The 22873-nt window shown below is 44.4% G+C and overlaps 1 protein-coding gene across 1 annotated transcript in view; it reads left to right on the forward strand.

The window, feature by feature from the left end:
- The window catches only part of IVNS1ABP (influenza virus NS1A binding protein), a 62580-nt gene extending 41041 nt beyond the window's left edge, over positions 1-21539 (forward strand). Inside the window, exons 12-15 of the mRNA XM_069232007.1 lie at positions 3074-3200; positions 9793-9924; positions 10249-10422; positions 20453-21539. Of these exons, the coding sequence (XP_069088108.1) occupies positions 3074-3200; positions 9793-9924; positions 10249-10422; positions 20453-20706 (687 nt within the window). The 3' untranslated portion in view covers positions 20707-21539. The remainder of the gene's footprint in view (positions 1-3073; positions 3201-9792; positions 9925-10248; positions 10423-20452) is intronic.
- The last annotated feature ends 1334 nt before the right edge of the window (positions 21540-22873 follow it).

Genomic DNA, 22873 nt, shown 5'->3' on the forward strand with positions numbered 1-22873 from the left:
CAGTCAATAAGTGGCATTTAACTTGCAGGACCTTGGTACCATATAATAGGAACAAATAGGGTCATTGGAATTATATGGCAGGAGATGACCAATTTATGCACCATGAAAATGCAATTTGTAGCATACAGTGGCACTGTCTGATACTTATTTCTTTTGTCATTTTTACACTTACCCTTTTGGCATAGGTTGCACCTCAGTGTAGTACCAGTTTAAAACAAAACATTGCAATAAGATAGAGGAAGGTGACCAGTCGCTCTTTGCAAAGGGCCTTCTACTGCACGGCAACTAATGTCACTGCAGTTTGTCGCTTTTGAATCGTTTGAGCTAGAAACTTTTCTTGGGTAAAATTTTCAGATTAGTGGTGGCAAATGCCGGAGGTCCATAAATATGCAGCATACGCCACGGCTGCTCAATCACATAATTCCATCAACCTTGCATTTAGGCAGTTAAATATGCCAATCAGCTAATTCTACATGTTTTTAGGGTTGGCACACTGGACTTCAGCTCCCCAGTGTTCCCAATGAAATAAACATTAAATCTTGCAAAAATAAAAGTTGGGTCGATCCTGCAAAAAGGGCGATTATTCCCAATAATGCTACTTCATAGTCTCTTCGCCTCATTCTTCACCTTCCCTCCAGCATTGTGGTGATTGGGATGGGTTGAATGTTTTGAAATTGCTCAGGGTATCGCAGTGAAAGGAATTTTCTTGCCCAATTAAATACATAATTACCTGTGCAGCTGCAGTCTGGGTTTCATATTCCTAACTGTAAAGCCTCGTGAATTAACCCACCTCACATTCGTCATGCTCAAGTGCACATTCTGTGCATCAATACTCCCTGTTCATCAGTACTTCCATTCTGCAGCATCTCTGGTATAGCACATACATGTGCCCAGAGACTACACTGCTGTATCTAGATGGGCACTAGATTTGTATTTGTCCAAAGAAAGTGACCCGACTACTGGAAGCACGCTAAAAGGAAAACCTCCACAGAGTTCCTAGCAAACATTCCTCACCCAAATCTGCTGCATATCAACGTGGGCATCTGTTTTCTGCAGTCATTGGACTGCAGTAATGCTAAAATAGTCAAGCGGGTCCACAAAAACATGGAGGGAAGACTCTTGGTTCTCCTACCTTACTGCCTGTAACTCGGTGTCCACACATGTAAAGCTACCTATATTGTCACATGCAGAAGTAAACAACATTGAAGATATTAGAAGAATAAACTTAACCATGCCACATATAATTCCTGTGAGCAGAGGGGCACTTCGGATTCCATCAGGTTGACTAAGGTAGAACTCTGAAGTCTTCCTCTTCTGTATTTCCACTTGATAAATAAATATACTGATTTTAAAACTCAACAGCACAGGAATGAGCAAATGTAAGGACTGAGTACCTTTTGTGCCTGGAGCCTTACTAATCGTTTCTTGTTTTTAATTTAAAAAAAACAAAATGCATTCCTACATAAGGCAGTAGTAATGTGTTTTTTTTTTTTTTTTTTTAACAGGTGGTGTTAGAGCGAAAATTCCATCTTTACAACATAAACCAGTTTAATATGTAAACAGCCCATCTACAGCTGCTCACATTATCGGATTCTCCTAGTTTCAGATTCCTTACCTTAGAATTTCCCCAAGGTGTCAGTCTGGATCTGGTGATTTGATTCGCAGTACCCCTGTGTGCCATTGGGTGGCGTTGGTTGGCTTAGTGTCCAGCATCGTATGCGCTTGATATGGTATCATAGGATCTATATAGGCGCCACCCTGGCGCGCTCATGTCAGTTCTCTTCTTTCCACGCCAGCCAGTGCAGATCCGAAAGCGCTACCCCTTAGGCACTTCTGGATTTTTGTTTTTTTTTTAATGCACCAAGTGGTCACGTCCTTTCTTGTAGGCCAATCCATCACCTTGCTGTTTTGTGTTTTTTTTTACACACGCTCACATGCTTCTAAGAAAGAGGAGAGCCGCTTACCAAAGTTATGGGTGGATGATCAACTCTGTGTTTGGTATGTGGGTGCAAAGAAAGGTCAGGCAGTGCAGAAGAGAACTATCTCTAGATGGGTCGTTCTCTGCAATAAAATGTGCTACACATTGACTAAAAAGCAACCCCATGAAGGTTTGTGCATTCTACCAGAGCACCAGAGCAACAGCTGCAACCACTGCATTAACACGCGGATTACCAGTCCTGGATATGTTGGGAGACAACCTGGGCATTCTTGTACACGTGCACCAAACACTACTCCCTGGACAGTCCGGTCCTAAGGACTTGCTAGTATGATCTTGGTTCACAGACCCTCCGGGGATGGTATTGCTTGGGTATCTAGTCTAAGACTTCTAGTTGCGGATTCCTTATTTATCAGATAAAGTTGGTTACCTTTGGTAATGCCTCATCTTGTAGAGACTTATTCTAGTTGCAGATTCCTTACTGACTCACCCTCACTGCTCTGCCAACTGATTTTGAATGATAGGGACTTCCGTTTCAGGGCTCTAGTTTTTGACACAACAGTGGTCAGTGTTCTTCATGGCTCAGCACTTCTGGAATGGAAAGTTGTGAAAAAAGAATCAGCACAGCGCCTATGTAGGTCCCGCAGTGTTGTATCTGGCACACCGAGAGTGGACGCAGAGCTGACAGACACCACCTGACTGCGCGCAGGGATACTGCTCAAAATAATATCTGGCTCCAGACTGATGGGGGGGGGGGGGTGGATTCTAAGAGAAGCAATCTACAACTCAAATAACTCTGTACCAGATTAGGCATTACCAGAAGTAAATAACTTGTTTATCAACCACACTAACCATATTGTTAGATTATGGGACTCCCTGCTTTTACTTACATATTTACGATCTTGTGTTTGTGGCTAAGTGGCATTATTTCTCTAACCATTGGAATGAATAGCCTAACTTCAATAAATGTAGCACCTTTGTGTTCTGGAGTGCTTTGACAATCTTTACCAAAAAAAATTAGAATGTTTGGAATGGATCAGTATTTAAGTGATTCTTGCCCCTTTTATTTCTTTTTCATTTTCTAATTGTGTGTTTTTTTTTTTTTACTTATTTTTTTTTTTAAATTAATTTTTAAAGGGACAGTTGTATGTGGCAGGTGGATCAAATGGCCAGTCCGATGACTTGAGTTGTGGAGAAATGTATGATCCAAATGCAGATGACTGGACTCCAGTTCCAGAGCTGAGAACTAATCGCTGCAACGCAGGTGAGCGTTTACCATTTTGTCCTGAAAAGGGACAGGCGCTTGACGTTTTATTGGGCAGTACTGAACTTGCTCCCGGTCTTTCCCTTTGTTGCTTTACTCACTGCCCTAATTTTGCACTTACTGTTACTGGAAAATCTCCTAACTAAAGTCAGTTTAAACCACCAAACTAAAACAAATGAATGTTTAATTTATTGACTTTTTTTGATTTTATTTTATGTGTGTGTGTGTGTGTGTGTGTTCGATGGCATGTGTAGCTGCAGATACACATGCTGTGCAGTATCCTGTCATCTAGTGTTGTGCTCGGAGTGTTACAAGTTGTTTTTCTTCAAAGAAGTCTTTGAGTCACGAGATCGAGGGACTCCTCCCTTTCGGCTCCATTGCGCATGGGTGTCGACTCCATCTTAGATTGTTTTCTTTCCACCATCGGGTTCAGACGTGTTCCTCTTCGCTCGGTATTTCGAATTGGGAAAGTTAGCTATTCATCAGAAAACTCAACTGTATTGTTCGCGCTCGGTTCTAGTGTTAGTATATCAACACCGAAAGAAGAAGCGCTCTGGCGGCCCTTCGGGGCTTCCACTCTTCAGTGGGGCCTGGTCGACCTGACCACGTCCATCGTCGAAACTCATGGACCGGACCCCCTTCTGCTTCTGCCCGAATTGCCACGCAAAGTATCCTTATACAGACCAACACTTGGTCTGTAATCTGTGTCTATCACCAGAACACAGGGAGGATACTTGCGAGGCCTGCTGGGCATTTCGATTGAAGAAGACCCTATGCGATCCAAGAGCCAGAAGACTTCAGATGGCATAGACACCGGCCGAACAGAACGACGTCGAGGAAGAGGAGATATTCTCCATTCACGAATCGGACGACTCCGAAACGGAGCAGCCAAAAACTGTGTAAATCTGCCCCGGCCAAGACTCACTCCAAAATTATAAAGGCCAAGGGGATGCCACCCCCAACAGGCCATGGCTTAACCCAGAAACACTGTGACCAAACATCGGCACCGAAAAAGGCCTCCCAAGAGCCGAAGACATCCAACTCCGGTCGAGATACTGGCTCCGAAACAACTCTGTCGAGAGTTTGACACCCTCAAAGTTAAAAAGGTTTCCTCTGAGCTGAAAGAGCGTACCGAAACATGCAGCCTCAGAGCCGAAAATAGGCTCCTACACAAGAGCACAGCCTTTCCAGCCAAATGCAAGGGCACAGATTTTAGCAGGAATTAGGCATGGGAGAGCCAGACCATGCTCAAAGGAGGCTGCACATCCAGAAAGAGACTGGCAAAATTCAAACTTTCTTCAATAAAAATAAAAAGAAAGCTAGCATTCCAGGAGGCGGAAATGCAGCCAAAAGCAAAAGTGGCAAGAGACAAACCACCAAGGTTTTCGCCACAGCACTCACCACATCTGTCCCCAGTAGCAACACCCCAAATGCAGTCGCCAACACACACGGGGATGACACAAGATGACCCGGATGCATAGGACTTATATGATGCACCGGTCTCAGACAACAGTCCCGATTGCTACCCGGCAAGGCCGTCACCACCAGAGGACAGCACTGCATATATGCAGGTGTTATCAAGGGCAGCTACTTTCCATAATGTAGCAATGCATGCGGAGCCGATAGACGACTTCTTATTTAATACCTTGGCATCCACTCACAGCTCTTACGGAAGTTTGCCAATGCTCCCAGGCATGCTAAAGCATGCCAAACAGGTGTTCCAGGACCCAGTGAAAGGCAGAGCCATCACGCCTAGCATGGAGAAGAAATATAAAGCTTCTCCGTCCGCCCCCCCCCCCCCAACCACCAACAGACCCTGTGTTTATAACACAGCAACTGACACCAGATTCGGTGGTCGTGGGAGCAGCCAGAAAAAGAGCAAACTCTCAATCTTCAGACGCACCACCGCCTGACAAGGAAAGTCGGACGTTCGATGCTGCAGGCAAGCGGGTGGCAGCACAGGCAGCCAGTCAATGGCAGATTGCCAATTCGCAGGCTCTACTGGCTTGCTACAACAGGGCACACTGGGACGAGATGCAACATATAATACAGCATTTGCCCAAGGAACACCAAAAGCGTGCCCAACAGGTTGTTGAGGAGGGACAAGCGATTTCCAACAACCAAATAAGGTCTACAATGGACTCAGCAGACACAGCAGCAAGGACAGTGAACACTGCGGTAACCATTCGCAGGCACGCATGGTTAAGGAGCTCAGGTTTTAAACCGGAAATCCAGCAAGCTGTGCTAAATATGCCGTTTAACCAAGAACAATTGTTTGGGCCGGAGGTGGATACGGCAATCGGAGCTCAAAAAGGACACTGACACGGCCAAAGCCATGGGTGCGCTCTACTCCCCTCAAAAGAGGCACTTTTAGAAGGCCACAATTTAGAGGGGGGTTTCGTTCCCAAACCAGAGCCTTCCACCTCACAAGCCAGACCCACATATCGGGGCCAGTACCAAAGAGGTGGTTATCGAGGATCATACAGGGGTGGAAAATTCCCAAAAGCAAGGGGGAAATTCCAAAGTCCTAAAACCCCTCAAGCCAAACAGTGACTTCAATGTCACAAACCCCCACCACTCAACACCAGTGGGGGGGGACACCAGTGGGGGCGGGGAAGAGAGAGAGACTTACTGCATACTACCACAACTGGGCAAACATAACTACGGACGCATGGGTCCTAGCCATTATCCAACATGGTTATTGCATAGAATTCATACATTTTCCACCAGATGTGCCCCCAAGAGCACACAATATGTCCAAACAACACTTAGACCTGTTACAGCTAGAAGTTCAAGCATTGTTACAAAAACAAGCAATAGTACTAGTGCCCAAACATCAAACGGGTACAGGTGTCTACTCCATGTACTTCCTAATTCCAAAGAAAGACAAAACGTTGAGACCCATATTAGACCTCAGAACTCTGAAGCTCTACATCAAATCAGATCACTTCCACATGGTAACACTTCAAGACGTGATTCCCTTACTAAAAAAACAGGACTACATGTCAACGTTAGATCTAAAGGATGCATATTTCCATATACCCATACATCCTTCTCACAGGAAATACTTATTGTTTGTAATACAAGGAGTGCATTACCAATTCAAGGTGTTACCATTCGGAATAACAGCCCCAAGGGTATTCACAAAATGCCTTGCAGTAGTAGCCGCTCATATAAGGAGACCGCACATGCACATATTCCCCTACTTAGACGACTGGTTAATAAAAACCAGCACTCAACAACAGTGTCTGCTTCACACACTGTTATAGAAACTCTACACAAACTAGGGTTCTCTATAAATTACCAAAAATCACATCTACAACCATCCCAAATACAACAATACATGGGAGCAACACTTGACACAAGGCGATTACCACTCCAAGTCCACAAAGAGTACAAGCCTTCCAAAATATAATATTAAACATGCAACCAACACCACCAAGTGAGGTTTGTAATGAAACTTCTAGGCATGATGTCTTCGCAAGACTACACATGCGGCCCTTACAACAGTGCCTAGCAACACAATGGACACAAGCATAGGCAACTCCAAGATCTAGTGTTGATAGACCGCCAGAGACACTTCTCGCTTCAGTGGTGGAACCCTGTAAATTTAGACCAAGGGTGACCATTCCAAGACCCAGTGCCTCAATACGTGATCACAACAGATACTTCCATGGTGGGGTGGGGAGCACACCTCAACCAGCACAGTATACAGGGACAATGGGACGTTAAAAAAAAACTGCATATAAATCATTTAGAACTGTTGGCAGGGTTTCTAGCATTGAAAGTATTTCAACCAGATAGCCCACAAACACATTCTTGTCAAAACAGACAACATGACGACAATGTATTACCTAAACAAGCAAGGAGGGACACACTTGTCACAACTGTCTCTTAGCACAAAAGATTTGGCATTGGGCAATTCACAATCACATTTGCCTAATAGCACAATACATCCCAGGGATTCAAAACCAGTTGGCCGACAATCTCAGTCGATCATCAACAGACACATGAATGGGAGATTCATCCCCAGATCCTACAAGATTACTTTCTACGTTGGAACACCAAAAATCGACCTATTCGCAACAAAAGAACGCAAAATGCCAAAACTCTGCGTCCAGGTACCAACACCCTCTGTCCAAGGGCAATGCGTTAGGGATGAGTTGGTCAGGGATATTTGCTTACGCTTTCCCCCTCTCCCACATCTGGTAAACAAACTAAGTCAAAACAGACTCAAACTAATACTCATAGCACCAACTTGGGCTCGCCAACCGTGGTACACAACACTGCTGGACCTACCAGTAGTACCTCACGTCAAATTACCAAACAGGTCAGATCTGTTAACTCAACACAAACAGATCAGACACCCGAATCCAGCATCGCGCAATCTGGCTCCTGAAGTCTTAGAATTTGGGCACTTGGACCTTACACAAGAATGTATGGAGCTCATTAAACAAGCTAGGAAACCTACTACAAGACATTGTTATGAAAACAAATGGAAAAGATTTGTTTACTACTGCCACAATAATAAAATTCAACCACTAAATGCTTCTGCAAAAAACATTGTAAGTTACTTACTACACTTAAAAAAAAATCTAACCTAGCATTCTCTTCTATTAAAATGCATCTCACAGCAATATCTGCCTATCTGCAGATTAAACATTCAACATCGCTCTTTCGAATCCCAGTCAAAGCATTTATGGAGGGATTAAAAAGAATAATACCCCCGAGAACACCACCAGTCCCTTCGTGGAACCTCTATATTGTATTAACACGACTCATGGGACCACCATTTGAACCCATGCACTCTTGTGACATGCAATACTTAGCTATCAGGAAGGCTACCTTCCAAGTTATCACTTCTCTTAGAGTAAGCGAAATACAAGCATTTACTATACAAGAACCCTTTATACAAATACATAAATATAGTGGTTCTCCGTACAAATCCAAACTTCTTACCAAAAGTTATATCACCATTCCACCTAAACCAAACAGTGGAACTCCCAGTCTTTTTTTCCACAACCAGACTCAGTAGCAGAAAGAGCCTTACATACGTTAGACATCAGAAGAGCACTAATGTATTACATTGACAGAACAAAACAGTTACGCAAAACAATTTGTAGCCTTCCAAAAACCTCATGCAGGGAATCCTATATCCAAGCAAGGTATTGCTAGATGGATAGTGAAATGTATTCAAACCTGCTATATTAAAGCAAAAAGGATCTACCTATTACACCAAAGGCGCATTCCACTAGGAAAAGAGGTGCCTCAATGGCTTTTTTAGGGAATATACCTATGACAAATTTGTAAGGCAGCCACATGGGCTACGCTCATACATTCACAAAACATTACTGTGTAGATGTTAACAGCACAAAAAGCCACAGTAGGACAGGCTGTATTACGAACATTATTTCAAACAACTTCAACTCCTACAGGCTAAGCCACCGCTTTTGGGGAGATTACTGCTTACTAGTCTATGCACAGCATGTGTATCTGCAGCTACACATGCCATCGAACGGAAAATGTCACTTACCCAGTGTACATCTGTTCATGGCATGAGACACTGCAGATTCACATGCGCCCTCCCGCCTCCCCGGGAGCCTGTAGCCGTTCTAAGTTGAATGAAATTTGTAAATATATACTATTCTTATACACATTATGTACATACATACTTACTCCATTGCATGGGCACCTTCACTATATACACAACTCCTACCTCACCCTCTGCGGGGAAAACAATCTAAGATGGAGTCGACGCCCATGCGCAATGGAGCCGAAAGGGAGGAGTCCCTCTGTCTCGTGACTCCGTCTTCTTCGAAGAAAAACAACTTGTAACACTCCGAGCCCAACACTAGATGGCAGGATAATGCACAGCATGTGAATCTGCAGCGTCTCATGCCACGAACAGATGTACACTGGGTAAGTGACATTTTCCATATAAATATATATTGTATAGCAAGAGACCACTTCGTGACTTGCAGATGAACAAAACTACACGTACCCATTCTAGGTGTTATTGGTTTTATTAGTGGCTCCATAAATCCTACAGTGAACTGAATCTGAAGATGCTTTGAATGGGGCTTTCCATTATCTACCCAGGCATCTATAGGGATGTCGGGGCACATTTGTCCGTGGTCCCAACTTCTGTTAGGTTGTCATAACACGAGATGCGTACGTGATGTACCAAACACTGACTTCGCTCAGCACTCCCTGGATTTGGATGTGACAGATCTTTTTAGAAATACTGTCCTGCTTGTTTGAAGGAGGGGCTTTTACTAGGATTACCCTTGTGTCTCCGTTGTTGGAATATCTCACTATCTGGGATGTAGTGATCATTAGAGCAGGTTCCTTGCTTGATTGAAATCGCCATCTTGTGCATTTCTAAAATGATTGTTTATCTAGTTTCCTTGGTTCGTGCAGTAGGTTTGGGCAATACACTGATGTAGATTTCCTGTAAATGTTATATAGAAAGCTAGTCTATTTCTGTAATGTCACTGCGCTCTTCAGAACTGCTCTCCTTTGAACAAATGCCGATTAATGAACTCGTTTCAGGTGAGTTCTCTGCTGGTAATGTGACCATTCTTTGTTGTAGGAGTGTGTGCTTTAAAAGGAAAGTTATACATCGTTGGTGGCTCTGATCCATATGGCCAGAAAGGACTTAAGAACTGCGATGTGTTCGAACCAGTATCAAGATCATGGAGCAGTTGTGCTTCACTTAACATTCGTAAGTTAATCCGTTTTTACTTTTAACTCCATGACTAGTGTTTCTTTAGCCTAAGTTAAAACTTGATTTACCATCTGAGTTAGGGTACACCATTTTCAAATTTTAGTGTCCCCTCAAAGGAAACATTTTTTTTTTTCTCCCCCATTCATTCAAAGAGCTCCTACAATAAAGACTTCTTTTAATTTATTGAACAGTAAAATGAAATGTTTGTTACAGAAAATCAAGCTGACCAACTGTTCAAATTTACTTAAAGTGCTACATTTTGTTCCATTGGAATTGGTTGCAGTATGCATAATGCAGTAAAACACCCCTCTTGTTCCTCAGGGCGACATCAGTCCGCGGTATGTGAACTTGGTGGGTATTTGTACATCATTGGAGGTGCGGAGTCCTGGAACTGCCTCAACTCTGTGGAACGCTACAATCCAGAGAACAATACTTGGACACTCGTTGCACCGATGAACGTAGCCAGACGTGGAGCCGGGGTAGCAGTTTTTGATGGTAAGTAGCTAATGCACTGTTGAAATAGGGTTAGTGGAGTATGACGCTTAGGACCCTACTTGTTCATAAGTTGTACGGTCTAAAAAAAAAAAAAAAAAATGGTTCAAGAGCTGTTCAATCAGGGCAAAATGAAATATTGCCACGTCTAGTTTGCCGTATGTATTCCATTGACTAGGCCAATATGAGAGGTAAACTTACTGATGCATGCTAGAAAGCATGAAAGATGGATATGTCGATGTTCTGTAGACTGAATAAACCTGTTACTATATTAACCATAGTGACCACTTTGTGCAAGAATCGACCTATAAACACTAGTTAATTCCTGGAGAATGGCAGAACTCTACATAAGCGGGTTCCTCTATCAAGCATGTTTTGAAATATTGCTGCATGGATCATTCGAGCAAAAAGTTGAGGTCAGGAGAGCTAGAGCATTTAGTAGACTTAAGCATTCGGCGATTCTCCGAGGTCGAAGTGGAGAAGGTTACGCATCCAGCATTCATCCCTGCAAGGATGAAGACTCCCTGTACACAGGATAAATATACGTTCCACTTTGACTGGTGGCCCTCTCCTCACTTGGATGGCCGATTCGAGAGTACTTTTTTTTTTTTTTTTTAAACACTTATAAATGAATCTGGAGGCCTTACATCTGCATAGACTACCCTGACATCTGGGCGTACTCAGTATGGTGTTGGACTTTCTTGCAAACCCGTTCTACAAAGGCATTTTAACTTTAAATCTTGAAGCGCATTCATGGCCTATGCGACCAAAAACATGCTCAATATTGTGATGGTTAAATGAGGAAGAACAAATAATAAAATGCCTTTACACAAATCATTACTCTGCAACCTACAGAGCCCTCTTTATAAGACTTTCGAACACATTCTACACCAATTAATGTAATAAAACAAACCTTTCAGGAGTAGGAACAACGTGGGAAGGAGTGGCAAAACACGTGGGTTACTCCCTTTTTGTTACTGAGCAGTTTAGAAATTACAATCTTAATCTAATGAACTATAAACTGCCATCAAAGAGCTGCATGCAAACTACATGGCACAAATTAAATGTCTTCCTCTCAAACACCTTTAGCCCTACTCCCTGGCTTTCATTATCCTTATGTTGCTAAAAACTTTGCTTGCGTAGAAATACATTCGTATTAGCCATCGCTAACCACTGTTGAATCCTGAGTTTGTGCTTCTCCAGAACAAGCACTCCTAGAAAATGCCTACCAGCATAGACAACATGTGAATACTACATCTGGTAGTCCCTGTAAAGGGCTCCGATACTCTACAATGGTATGAGAGGTGCTATTAAAACAAAAACAATGAAAAATGACCGGAATTATGGATAGGAGCGAGGCCCTTATGGTTTTACTTCCTTTCCCCACCACATTTATTTGAAGTTTTCTCAGATCTTATGTACCTAAAAAGTAAACATCGTTTGGGGAAATGTGAATCTGACCTGATTCAACTTTCCTAAATAAAACCGAACATTGAAAATGAAGTCGCTGAGTTGCAGCGCTAACCTTCCCATTAACATCTGTAGGAAGTTGGCTCTGTATGTGCTATTTCAAAGTAAGGAATAGCATGCACAGAGTCCAAGGGTTCCCCTTAGAGGTAAAATAGTGGTAAAAATAGATAATACTAATGCTCTATTTTGTGGTAGTGTGGTCGAGCAGTAGGCTTATCCAAGGAGTAGTGTTAAGCACTTGTTGTACATACACATAGACAATAAATGAGGTACACACACTCAGACAAATCCAGCCAATAGGTTTTGTATAGAAAAATATATTTTCTTAGTTTATTTTAAGAACCACCGGTTCAAATTTAACATGTAATATCTTGTTTGAAATGTATTGCAGGTAAGTACATTAGGAACTTTGAATCATTTCAATTGCATGTATACTTTTCAAGTTATTCACAAATAGCTATTTTAAAAGTGGACACAGTGCAATTTTCATAGTTCCTGGGGGAGGTAAGTTTTTGTTAGGTTTACCAGGTAAGTACGACACTTACAGGGTTCAGTTCTTGGTCCAAGGTAGCCCACCGTTGGGGGTTCAGAGCAACCCCAAAGTTACCACACCAGCAGCTCCGGGCCGGTCAGGTGCAGAGTTCAAAGTGGTGCCCAAAACGCATAGGCTTCAATGGAGAGAAGGGGGTGCCCCGGTTCCAGTCTGCCAGCAGGTAAGTACCCGCGTCTTCGGAGGGCAGACCAGGGGGGTTTTGTAGGGCACCGGGGGGGGACACAAGCCCACACAGAAATTTCACCCTCAGCGGCGCGGGGGCGGCCGGGTGCAGTGTTAGAACAAGCGTCGGGTTCGCAATGGAAGTCAATGAGAGATCAAGGGATCTCTTCAGCGCTGCAGGCAGGCAAGGGGGGGCTTCCTCGGAGAAACCTCCACTTGGGCAAGGGAGAGGGACTCCTGGGGGTCACTTCTGCAGTGAAAGTCCGGTCCTTCAGGTCCTGGGGGCTGCGGGTGCAGGGTCTTTTCCAGGCGTCAGGACTTAGGTTTCAGAGAGTCGCGGTCAGGGGAAGCCTCGGGATTCCCTCTGCAGGCGGCGCTGTGGGGGCTCAGGGGGGACAGGTTTTGGTACTCAGTCGTAGAGTAGTCCGGGGGTCCTCCCTGAGGTGTTGGTTCTCCACCAGCCGAGTCGGGGTCGCCGGGTGCAGTGTTGCAAGTCTCACGCTTCTTGCAGGGGAGATTGCAGGGTTCTTTAAAGCTGCTCCTTTGGATAAAGTTGCAGTCTTTTTGGAGCAGGTCCGCTGTCCTCAGGAGTTTCTTGTCGTCGAAGCAGGGCAGTCCTCCGAGGATTCAGAGGTCGCTGGTCCCTTTGGAAGGCGTCGCTGGAGCAGAGTTCTTTGGAAGGCAGGAGACAGGCCGGTGAGTTTCTGGAGCCAAGGCAGTTGTTGTCTTCTGGTCTTCCTCTGCAGGGGTTTTCAGCTAGGCAGTCCTTGTTGTTGCAGGAATCTAGTTTCTAGGTTCAGGGAGAGCCCTTAAATAGTAAATTTAAGGGCGTGTTTAGGTCTGGGGGGTTAGTAGCCAATGGCTACTAGCCCTGAGGGTGGGTACACCCTCTTTGTGCCTCCTCCCAAGGGGAGGGGGTCACATCCCTAATCCTATTGGGGGAATCCTCCATCTGCAAGATGGAGGATTTCTAAAAGTTAGTCACCTCAGCTCAGGACACCTTAGGGGCTGTCCTGACTGGCCAGTGACTCCTCCTTGTTGCTTTCTTTGTTCCCTCCAGCCTTGCCGCCAAAAGTGGGGGCCGTGGCCGGAGGGGGAGGGCAACTCCACTAAGCTGGAGTGCCCTGCTGGGCTGTGACAAAGGGGTGAGCCTTTGAGGCTCACCGCCAGGTGTTACAGCTCCTGCCTGGGGGAGGTGTTAGCATCTCCACCCAGTGCAGGCTTTGTTACTGGCCTCAGAGTGACAAAGGCACTCTCCCCATGGGGCCAGCAACATGTCTCTAGTGTGGCAGGCTGCTGGAACCAGTCAGCCTACACAGATAGTCGGTTAAGTTTCAGGGGGCACCTCTAAGGTGCCCTCTGTGGTGTATTTTACAATAAAATGTACACTGGCATCAGTGTGCATTTATTGTGCTGAGAAGTTTGGTATCAAACTTCCCAGTTTTCAGTGTAGCCATTATGGTGCTGTGGAGTTCGTGTAAAACAGACTCCCAGACCATATACTCTTATGGCTACCCTGCACTTACAATGTCTAAGGTTTTGCTTAGACACTGTAGGGGCACAGTGCTCATGCACTGGTACCCTCACCTATGGTATAGTGCACCCTGCCTTAGGGCTGTAAGGCCTGCTAGAGGGGTGTCTTACCTATACTGCATAGGCAGTGAGAGGCTGGCATGGCACCCTGAGGGGAGTGCCATGTCGACTTACTCATTTTGTTCTCACTAGCACACACAAGCTGGTAAGCAGTGGGTCTGTGCTGAGTGAGGGGTCTCTAGGGTGGCATAATACATGCTGCAGCCCTTAGACCTTCCCTGGCATCAGGGCCCTTGGTACCAGAGGTACCAGTTACCAGGGACTTATCTGGATGCCAGGGTGTGCCAATTGTGGAATCAATGGTACATTTTTAGGTGAAAGAACACTGGTGCTGGGGCCTGGTTAGCAGGGTCCCAGCACACTTCTCGGTCAAGTCAGCATCAGTATCAGGCAAAAAGTGGGGGGTAACTGCAACAGGGAGCCATTTCTTTACAACATCTCTATCTCCCCCGCCCCCATACCCACAATATAAAATAACATCTTTACTCATTAGAGTATCTGTTTGGTGTGCCCCCCCCCCCCTCACCTCCCCCCCAGAGGCCCGATGGTGATCCAGACTTGCAAAGAATCTGCATTTTGCATTCTGCGGGCTGGCGTAGAGATCCAGGTTTGGTTTTCCCCATAGGAAGAAAACTTGATTCAACACTCCTTGATCCAGCTCCAATTCGTGGTTGGACAATCTAGACCTGATCAGTCTGCTATGATGTTCTGTACTCCTGGGACGTGTTCTGCTTGAAGGTTTATCTGCTGTCTGATAGACCATTCCCAAATGTGCTGAGATTCTCTCGTACGAGCAGAGACCTGGTTCCTCCCTGTTTGATATAATGCATTGTTGTAGTGTTGTCCGTCCGAATGAGTACTGATGAGCCTTTAATTTTTGGAAGAAAAGCGCAAAGCGCTAATTGATCCGCTTTCAATTCGAGGTAATTGATGTGAAAAAACATCTGATATGGTTTCAATTTGCCCCTGACTCATAGGTGCTGGAGGAAGACGCTCCAACCTTCGAGAGAAGCATCTGTAGTGATTACTCACGGAGCTGGTTGCAGGAGAAAAAGTCCCCTTGATAATTGACTCTTGAGTCTACCAAGTCAGAAGTGATATCATGGGCTTCGTTATTCTGATTATCATTGAAAGACCCCTTGACTATGTCTTCTGAAGGTCCATCTGTTCCTGGAGGGATCTCATTTTGAGATGACAGAATGGTACCAGTGGAATACAGAAGGACATCATTCCCAACAGGGACTTGAAGAGGTGAACTGAAACCTACTTTTTTTTTGTAGGTGCCTTGCAAGGAATTATATATATCTCGCGTCTCCTCTGTAGGAGTTGCCTTGCTGGAGGAAGTGTCCAATATTGCCCCTAGAAATGTTCTCCTTCGTAAGGGCTGGAAGGCTGACTTGTCGCGGTTGACTGTTAGTCCTAGGTTTGTGAACAGCTCTACGCAGGCGCATGTGGACTTCAGTGCTTGAGATCTGGTCCTGGCCTTGACCAGCCAATCGTCTGGGAAGACTTGATAGTTCTGCCTTCTGAGGCAAGCTGCTACTGGAGCCAAGCATTTGGTAAAAATTCTGGGGGGCGATTTCAGACCGAAAGGTAGCACTTTGAACAGGAAATATTTTCTGGCTACTACAGATCTGAGATTTCCTGTGGGAAGGGTGGATAGGGAAATGGAAATATGCATCCTGCAAATCAAGGGTGGACATGTAATCTCCTGGGTTGAGAAGGGACAGGATGTCTGTTAGGGTGATCATACAGAATGATTGTTTCTTGAGATAAGTATTGAGATCCCAGAGGTCTAGGATTGGGCGCCAACTCTTCCACTTCGCTCGAACCAGGAAGAACCAAGAGTAGAATCCCATTCTTTTGTCTTGATGTGGAACTCTCGCTATAGCGCCCTTGAGCATCAATTCGACTTCCTGCTTGGGCAAATGCAAGTGCTTTACCCTTCGAGGGAGGGGAGGTTTTGTAGAAGGGCACTGTAAGAATTCCAAAGTATGGCCAAATTGAATGAGATTTAGGAACCATTGGTCTGATGTTATCCTTTGCCTATTGCGAAAGTAGTTTTGTATCCCGGGGAAGGTTCGTAGCCGGAGACACCAGAAAGTAATTGTCTGCATCCTGTGTCCTTCGCTTGCCTTGCTGCTTTCCCTCTTTGCGAAGGTCTTGAATATGCCGCTTGCGGAGGCAGTCTCTGTTGGAACTGGGAAGTAAAGGACAGAGAAGCCACAGAGACAGAGGGGTATCTATATTGTTGGAAGCCTCCTCTATAAGATGAATACCCCGACCTCTAGCTTCCTGAAAGGGCTGTCTTTTAAACTGCAGCATGCCAAGGGACCTGGCTGTATTGGTAACCGTTTTTATTGACTGAAGTGCATCATCAATGTGATTCCCAAATAGGGCTTCACCATCAAAAGGAAGGTCCAGAATTGTGTTTTTTTTTTTTTTTTTTTTTTTTTTTTTTTTTTTGAACCTCCGGCCTAAACAAAGTTGCCCGGAGCCAACCCTGCCTTCTTACAACAGCTGCTCCTGCCATCTGCCAGAAAGCTGTGGTAGCGGTAGCCATCGCACAGTCTAACTTCTGCAGAAGACCTCTCACCCTCCTGCAAGACTTTCTTTGCTTCCAACTTAGTTCTCTGGCAGCTGATCTAGGTAGGGAGCAATGTCCGCCCATAGCTGTCTGTCATATCTGCCTATGATAGCCAAATAATTAGAAGCTTTTATCATAAAGAGAAGCCATCAAAGAGAAACCCTGCCCAATAATTGAGCCTTCTACCATCCTTCTCCGGTGAAGGAGATATTGGCGCTGAAGGGTTTCTGGATCTACGTTGTGCAGCCTGGGCAATGACTGAGTCCGGTTTGGGGTGCCCCATGAGGCAGGCCGCAGAGTCTTCCGGAGCTTTATACTTCTTGGCAAGGCAAAACGGGGGTGACAGTCGCCGGGTTCTTCATTACCTTGATGCCCTCATCCCATAAATAGTCCACTATTGGCATCGACTTTACACTTTTTTTGGAACAGCTCTTTGAAATCATACTGGAAACAGTCCATGTGCTTTGTGGGCATGGGCAGCTCAAATCTCTTTGCAGATCTTTCCAACAAATTGGGAAAACACCCGATGTCACCCAGAGGGGAATCTCCTGAAGCAAGGGAGGGTGAGGACAGGGTAGGAATCTCATAATCATCCCATTCCATTATAGCATCTGGCAGTTCTCCCTTCTGTCATCGTCAGGCGAAGACAGATCTTGTGTTGGAATTGAAACTGGCGTCTGTGGTGGTACATGTAACAGCGGGACCTCTGGATGAACCGGAGTAGAAGGAAGAGGTACAGAGGGTAGAATAGATGGTTGCTGCACTTCCAAGCCGGCTGGCAGAAACCGCCTTCTGTAGTCATCCAACATCAGCTGTAAGTCCGCTATGAGTGATCCCGGCAAAGAGACATCTGCTCCTGATCAGGATACTGCTGTGGTTGGGAATAAAATGAGTGCAGATCATGCTAAATATCCTCCTCTAGATGCTGGCACTTTACATGCAGTTCTGATGGGCTATGCACAATCCCAAATGGTCCCTCGTCCTCAGAATCCTCCTGTTCCAAAAGTGTAGGTACCAATGCTGATACCCTACTTGGAGATGTAATCAGTGGCAAGAGTAAATCAGACTTGCGTCTTTTAACCATAGTCTATGGCAGCAGCACTGATGAGGGATAGTCTTGTCGACAAGGAGGCAGACGACCATCGTCTACTGTCTCACCTGCAGTTTTCATTGACGGAGAAGCAATGGGTACACTGATCGTCGACAAAGTGACTGCAAATGCAGTCGACGAGGACGTCATCGATGAGCATCATTGAAGAGGAAGCAGCCGTAGAGACAGTGGATGTTTTTGTATTCAACGACAAAGCTGTAAACACTCCTTTTGACAATGCTGTCTCATATTTTCCAGATGGCCTTTTAAAGACCTGTTTTACCACAGGGGGTGGCGTTGGAGGCGCGGAAAAGGCTCTTTTGCTATGTTCTGAGGACACAACCTTCCTTAGTGTCTTTTGGATGAAACAGAACTCCTGTATGGAGAACTGGAAGGACTGCCAGCTTTAGGAGACACCTGTTTTGTCATTTTTATGAGCTTTTCTAGGTGGATCCTCAGAATGGTGAGCCTGAGGAGAACTGCCTCTTTTTGGTACTTTGAGGAATCCTCACTGTCAGAACCAGACACTGGGTTTGATCTGGAGTGCAATTTCTGGAGCCAAATCAATAGCCTACCGTCCCTGTCCTTCAGGGTTTTGTTAGAAAAGGTTCTGCATACCTTGCAGTCTTTGCTACATGGTCAGGATGGAGGCAATAAATGCAGTCCTTGTATCTTCAAAGTGAAGTCTCCCATCTCGACAACTGGGAAGGATTTAAGCATGTGAATCTATGAAAGGTTCCAATACTGGAGAACTACAGGTAAGTAACTAACTTTCTTACCTTTTTTTGTATGCTCTGCCTCTTTCCTCTAAGGAAGTGGAGAGACCCCACTATCTGCCCCCAAACATAGCATTGTCATTCTACCTTGACCTCACAAAACTGTTCTAGGTGGACAATCAACTTCATGTGGTATGTCTGGGCCAAGAAAGAGAAGGCCATGCAGAATCAGTCCATCTTGCTATGGACTGTGCTCTGCATTAAGATCTGCTACACCTTGGCCAAGAAGCAACACCCAAAGGGGTTGTGTTCTCATTCCACCAGATCAAACGCTGTGACCACTGCATTAGAATGTGGCGTCCCGGTCCTGGACATGCCAGGATGCAACGTCTTCACTTGTTTACCAAGCACTACTGCCTGGACAGTCTGCTCTTAAGAGACTGGCACTTTGCCCGTGCTGTCATAAAGTTTTGTTGTGAACTTGTTCCTCAGACCAAGCTTGTAGGTTATATTACATGGGTATCTATTCTAAGGTACAGAATTGGCAGCTAGAAGTCTATCAGATGACCAAGTTAGTTACATTCCGTAATGCCTTATGTTGTAGAGAGACTATCTAACCACAGATACCTACCTACCCACCCACCCACCCTGCCTGCTCTAAACAGATTAATAGACATGGCTGGTCTCCTTTCAGGGCCCAAGTTTTATACACCAGTGGTCAGTGTTCCTCATGGCTCCATGCTCCTGGCAAGAAAAGTCTCAAAGAAAATGACTCCCGCGCACTAGAGCAGCACCAATATAGGTACTGCGCAAATCACTTGGTGCCAATGATGCCACATTGAGCCGAATGACACCACCTACCTGCATGCAGGGGTACTGCTCATGAAAATATTCCGAATCATTTGCAGGTAATGAATTTGCAGCTAGATAGTCTCCAACATATAAGGTGTCACCGAATATAAGTAACTTGCTCTTACTGAGCTAAGAAGAAAGATGATCATTACATGCCCCTGCAACAATTACATAGTAGTTTGGAGGACAGTAGTGAAAATTGAATTCAGAGGTCAAGCAGGGGGTTTCACCTACGTTGCTAAAACTTGGAAACTGACAGATTGGTCCTGTTGGGGGTCTGTATTGCCGCTGCAAACAGATGGGGATTAGGCTCATGAGACTTGACCAAATCTCCATTTGTCAGAAGAAATACCTCAAAACAAAATTCTGTTTCAGGGGAACTCAACAGTTCACCACAGCTGCTGGGATTGGATTTTAGCTTAGGCAAGAGCCCCACATCCTTTTCTCACACAATGCTGAATAAGTACAACCTTTCGTTCCACATGAAAGAGCAAGCCTGAAGGTCTCTGCATGCATTATCATTTTTTTTTATTTTTTGTGTAACAAATTTAGTGAGCTATTAAAGTAGTTGCAGTATTGCAGTGGCCAGAATACCAGATACTATCAGATCAGTGGCCAGATACAATTGAAAGTCTATGAAAGGATAGCCATATTAGTGAACCAGTTGCGGTGAAGTAGCCTATTCTACCCATATTATTGTTGGTTGGTGTCCACCTTTACTTGAGATCAAACATTTGTACTTCTATTCCGTTGGGACTAACGAAAGCGGGATATGGGAGCGGTGCAAGTCTGGCAGGCAGGCATGTTCCTCTCAAAACAAAATCTTGTTCAAGAAGTTTCTAGGGATCTCATCTGGGTTTGTACATTGTTTGGTAAGCCTGGCTGCCAGTATGAAACTCATTTGCGGGTAATCAGCTACTTACATTTTCTCCCATGTTTCAACTATAGATGATCCTAAGTGTCTATTTACAATTTTCAAGGTTTTTTTTTTTTTTTTTTGTCCTCTATAGGAAAAATGTTTGTGGTTGGAGGCTTTGACGGTACACATGCTCTTTGTTGTGTGGAGGCGTACGATCCTACCAAGAATGAGTGGAAGATGATGGCAAGCATGACTTCTCCAAGAAGCAATGCAGGAGTCATAGCCTTGGGGAATTCTGTGTATGCAGTTGGAGGATTTGATGGCAACGAGTTTCTGAATTCCATTGAAGTGTATAACCCAGCATCCAATGAATGGAGCCCCTTCACCAAAATATTCAAATTATAATTGTTCCTTTCAAACTAACAGGCTTAGTGATGTAATTGTGTTTTTTCGTAGAGCTGAACATGTGAATAGAGCTGGGGGGGGGGGGGGAGGGATATACAAGTTGCCAATAGCAACGCTAAGCTTTTTTGCATATTGCATACTATTGTGTTGTACATATTTTTATTTTGGGATGTGAACAATTGTTTCTGAATACTAATTTTAGCGTTTTCTTTGTGGAATATAAAACGTAATGCAAAATATGAAATGGTAACACTGTCTGAGGAGCTTCCCAAATGATTGTTTTTGCTAATTTGCACATGGAGCTCTCCCTCTGTGGGCCTTTGGCTTATGGAGGGGAGGGAAAGTAAGAGGTTGGGAAGCAAAGCATTTTTTTTTCTTGCCTTTTCAGAGAAGAACAATAAAAATTGAAGCCTTATACTAAAAAATATTATTTTTCATGAAATCGTGACACCTGAAAAGAAATATTGCCTTTTGAAACCGTTTTTGTACTTCATAAAAATATTTTACATTTTAATGGGTAGACAGCAGATGCATATGGTTGGAGTAGGGGCTTAGTTTCAGATTTTGGTAGAAACATTTTTTTGTTCTATGCCAAGAGCTTCTATGCTATATGCTTGTTATCCTGTTTTGGTATTTAACATTGACACTGCATTTCAATTTAGTTTCTGAAAGACAAGTTACATACATCCGTCTGTACTTATTTTACCATTCAGACAAACTTTAGGGTACATTTAGCTGTGGGCTTTAAAGTGTCCTCTTTTAAGCCTTGTAAAGTACAATTGTAACAGTGGTTAATTTAAACATTTTCTCAAATAAAACTTTTATATAGTAAACTGCTTGAAAAGCAATTCACGTATTTTATCACTTGTTTTGATTCAGTCATTGTACCAGCAACGTTTCCCACCAAGATATCATCCTTAAGTCGTTATAAGTTTCAGAATAACTTCCAGTCACCAGCCCAAATCACAGAACTCTTAAGCACTTGTGCTCCACCTATTCTGTCTGGGTGATCAGCAGTGGCGCTTACCTTCAGTTAGTCTTGAAGCACGAGTCTCTTCTAGATTACCATGTTGTGAATTATTCTGACATTTTTGTTTGGGTCTAGCAATTTATCCAGTATTGGATCTTCACAGATTCACATGCTTGAAGCATTCACAGTCGTCGTTTCAGTCCCACAGTACCTTCGGAAAGCAGTATGTAGGGTTAAACATAGGCTAGAAGGTTAGTAGCCCTCAATCATAGCCTAGCCATGTCCTTTTGAAAAAAGAACCAAACTTGACCATTGACCCATCTGGTGCCAGCACCGTCTAAAATACTCCCAAGAGAAACTCCTTCCCTCAACTTTTCTTCCCCTCTATGAAGGGAGTCTCCCCTGAGCTCTGCTTGGGTTTTTTCCTCTCAAAGCCAACTTCCTACTTCAGAAAATGTCTGATCTTTCCAAGAAAGGCCCTTTTCACCTTTATAAAACATGGCAAGGAAAGGCTCCATGTGGATGAGCCACACAAGGATTTCTTGTCTGCCTGTACCACAAACATCAAGTGAAGGACTGCAAAATCTGTTGACCCTTCCCCGCTAAGACTGAGGGACAGAGAAGGAAGACTTTTGCTATGGTTACAAGAAGTCCTGTACTTCAGGTGACGATAGCTACACTGCTCCAAAGCCTCAAACAGTCAAGATCATTGTAGGCAGCGGGCCTGGTATGTGGTGAGCACCAATGGGGTTATCACCTTATACCAGATCGAGGTATCGCCTATTAAGTGTAGGCAGTGTCTACGAAGCCGAGGCTCTCTAGGGATAGCTGTTGATGAGCAGCCAAGACTTATCTATGAGCCATGCACAGCTTATGCAATACCACTAGTCACACCGCACTATCACACATGAAAGAACCAGTGTTGCCATAATAAAGTACCTTTATTTTTGTAACAAATACTAGAATACTAATAGGCAGTCTCTTCCCCCCCCCACCCCAACCCCCATTTAGAGTTGAGTGAACATACTAAGTATATGCACATAAGCAATCGGTAGGGAGCATAAAAACAAGCATTGGCAAAAGTGTTAAAGAATAGTGAGTTCCCTGGGGGAGGGGGTCAAACATACTAAAAGTGGAATGCAAGATGCAGTCCCCCACCCAAGTAAGTAGAATCAGTAGAAGGGATCTGGAGGAAGA

The sequence above is a fragment of the Pleurodeles waltl genome, chromosome 4_2, assembly GCF_031143425.1.
Source record: "Pleurodeles waltl isolate 20211129_DDA chromosome 4_2, aPleWal1.hap1.20221129, whole genome shotgun sequence".
In the NCBI taxonomy this organism is placed as follows: Eukaryota; Metazoa; Chordata; class Amphibia; order Caudata; family Salamandridae; genus Pleurodeles; species Pleurodeles waltl.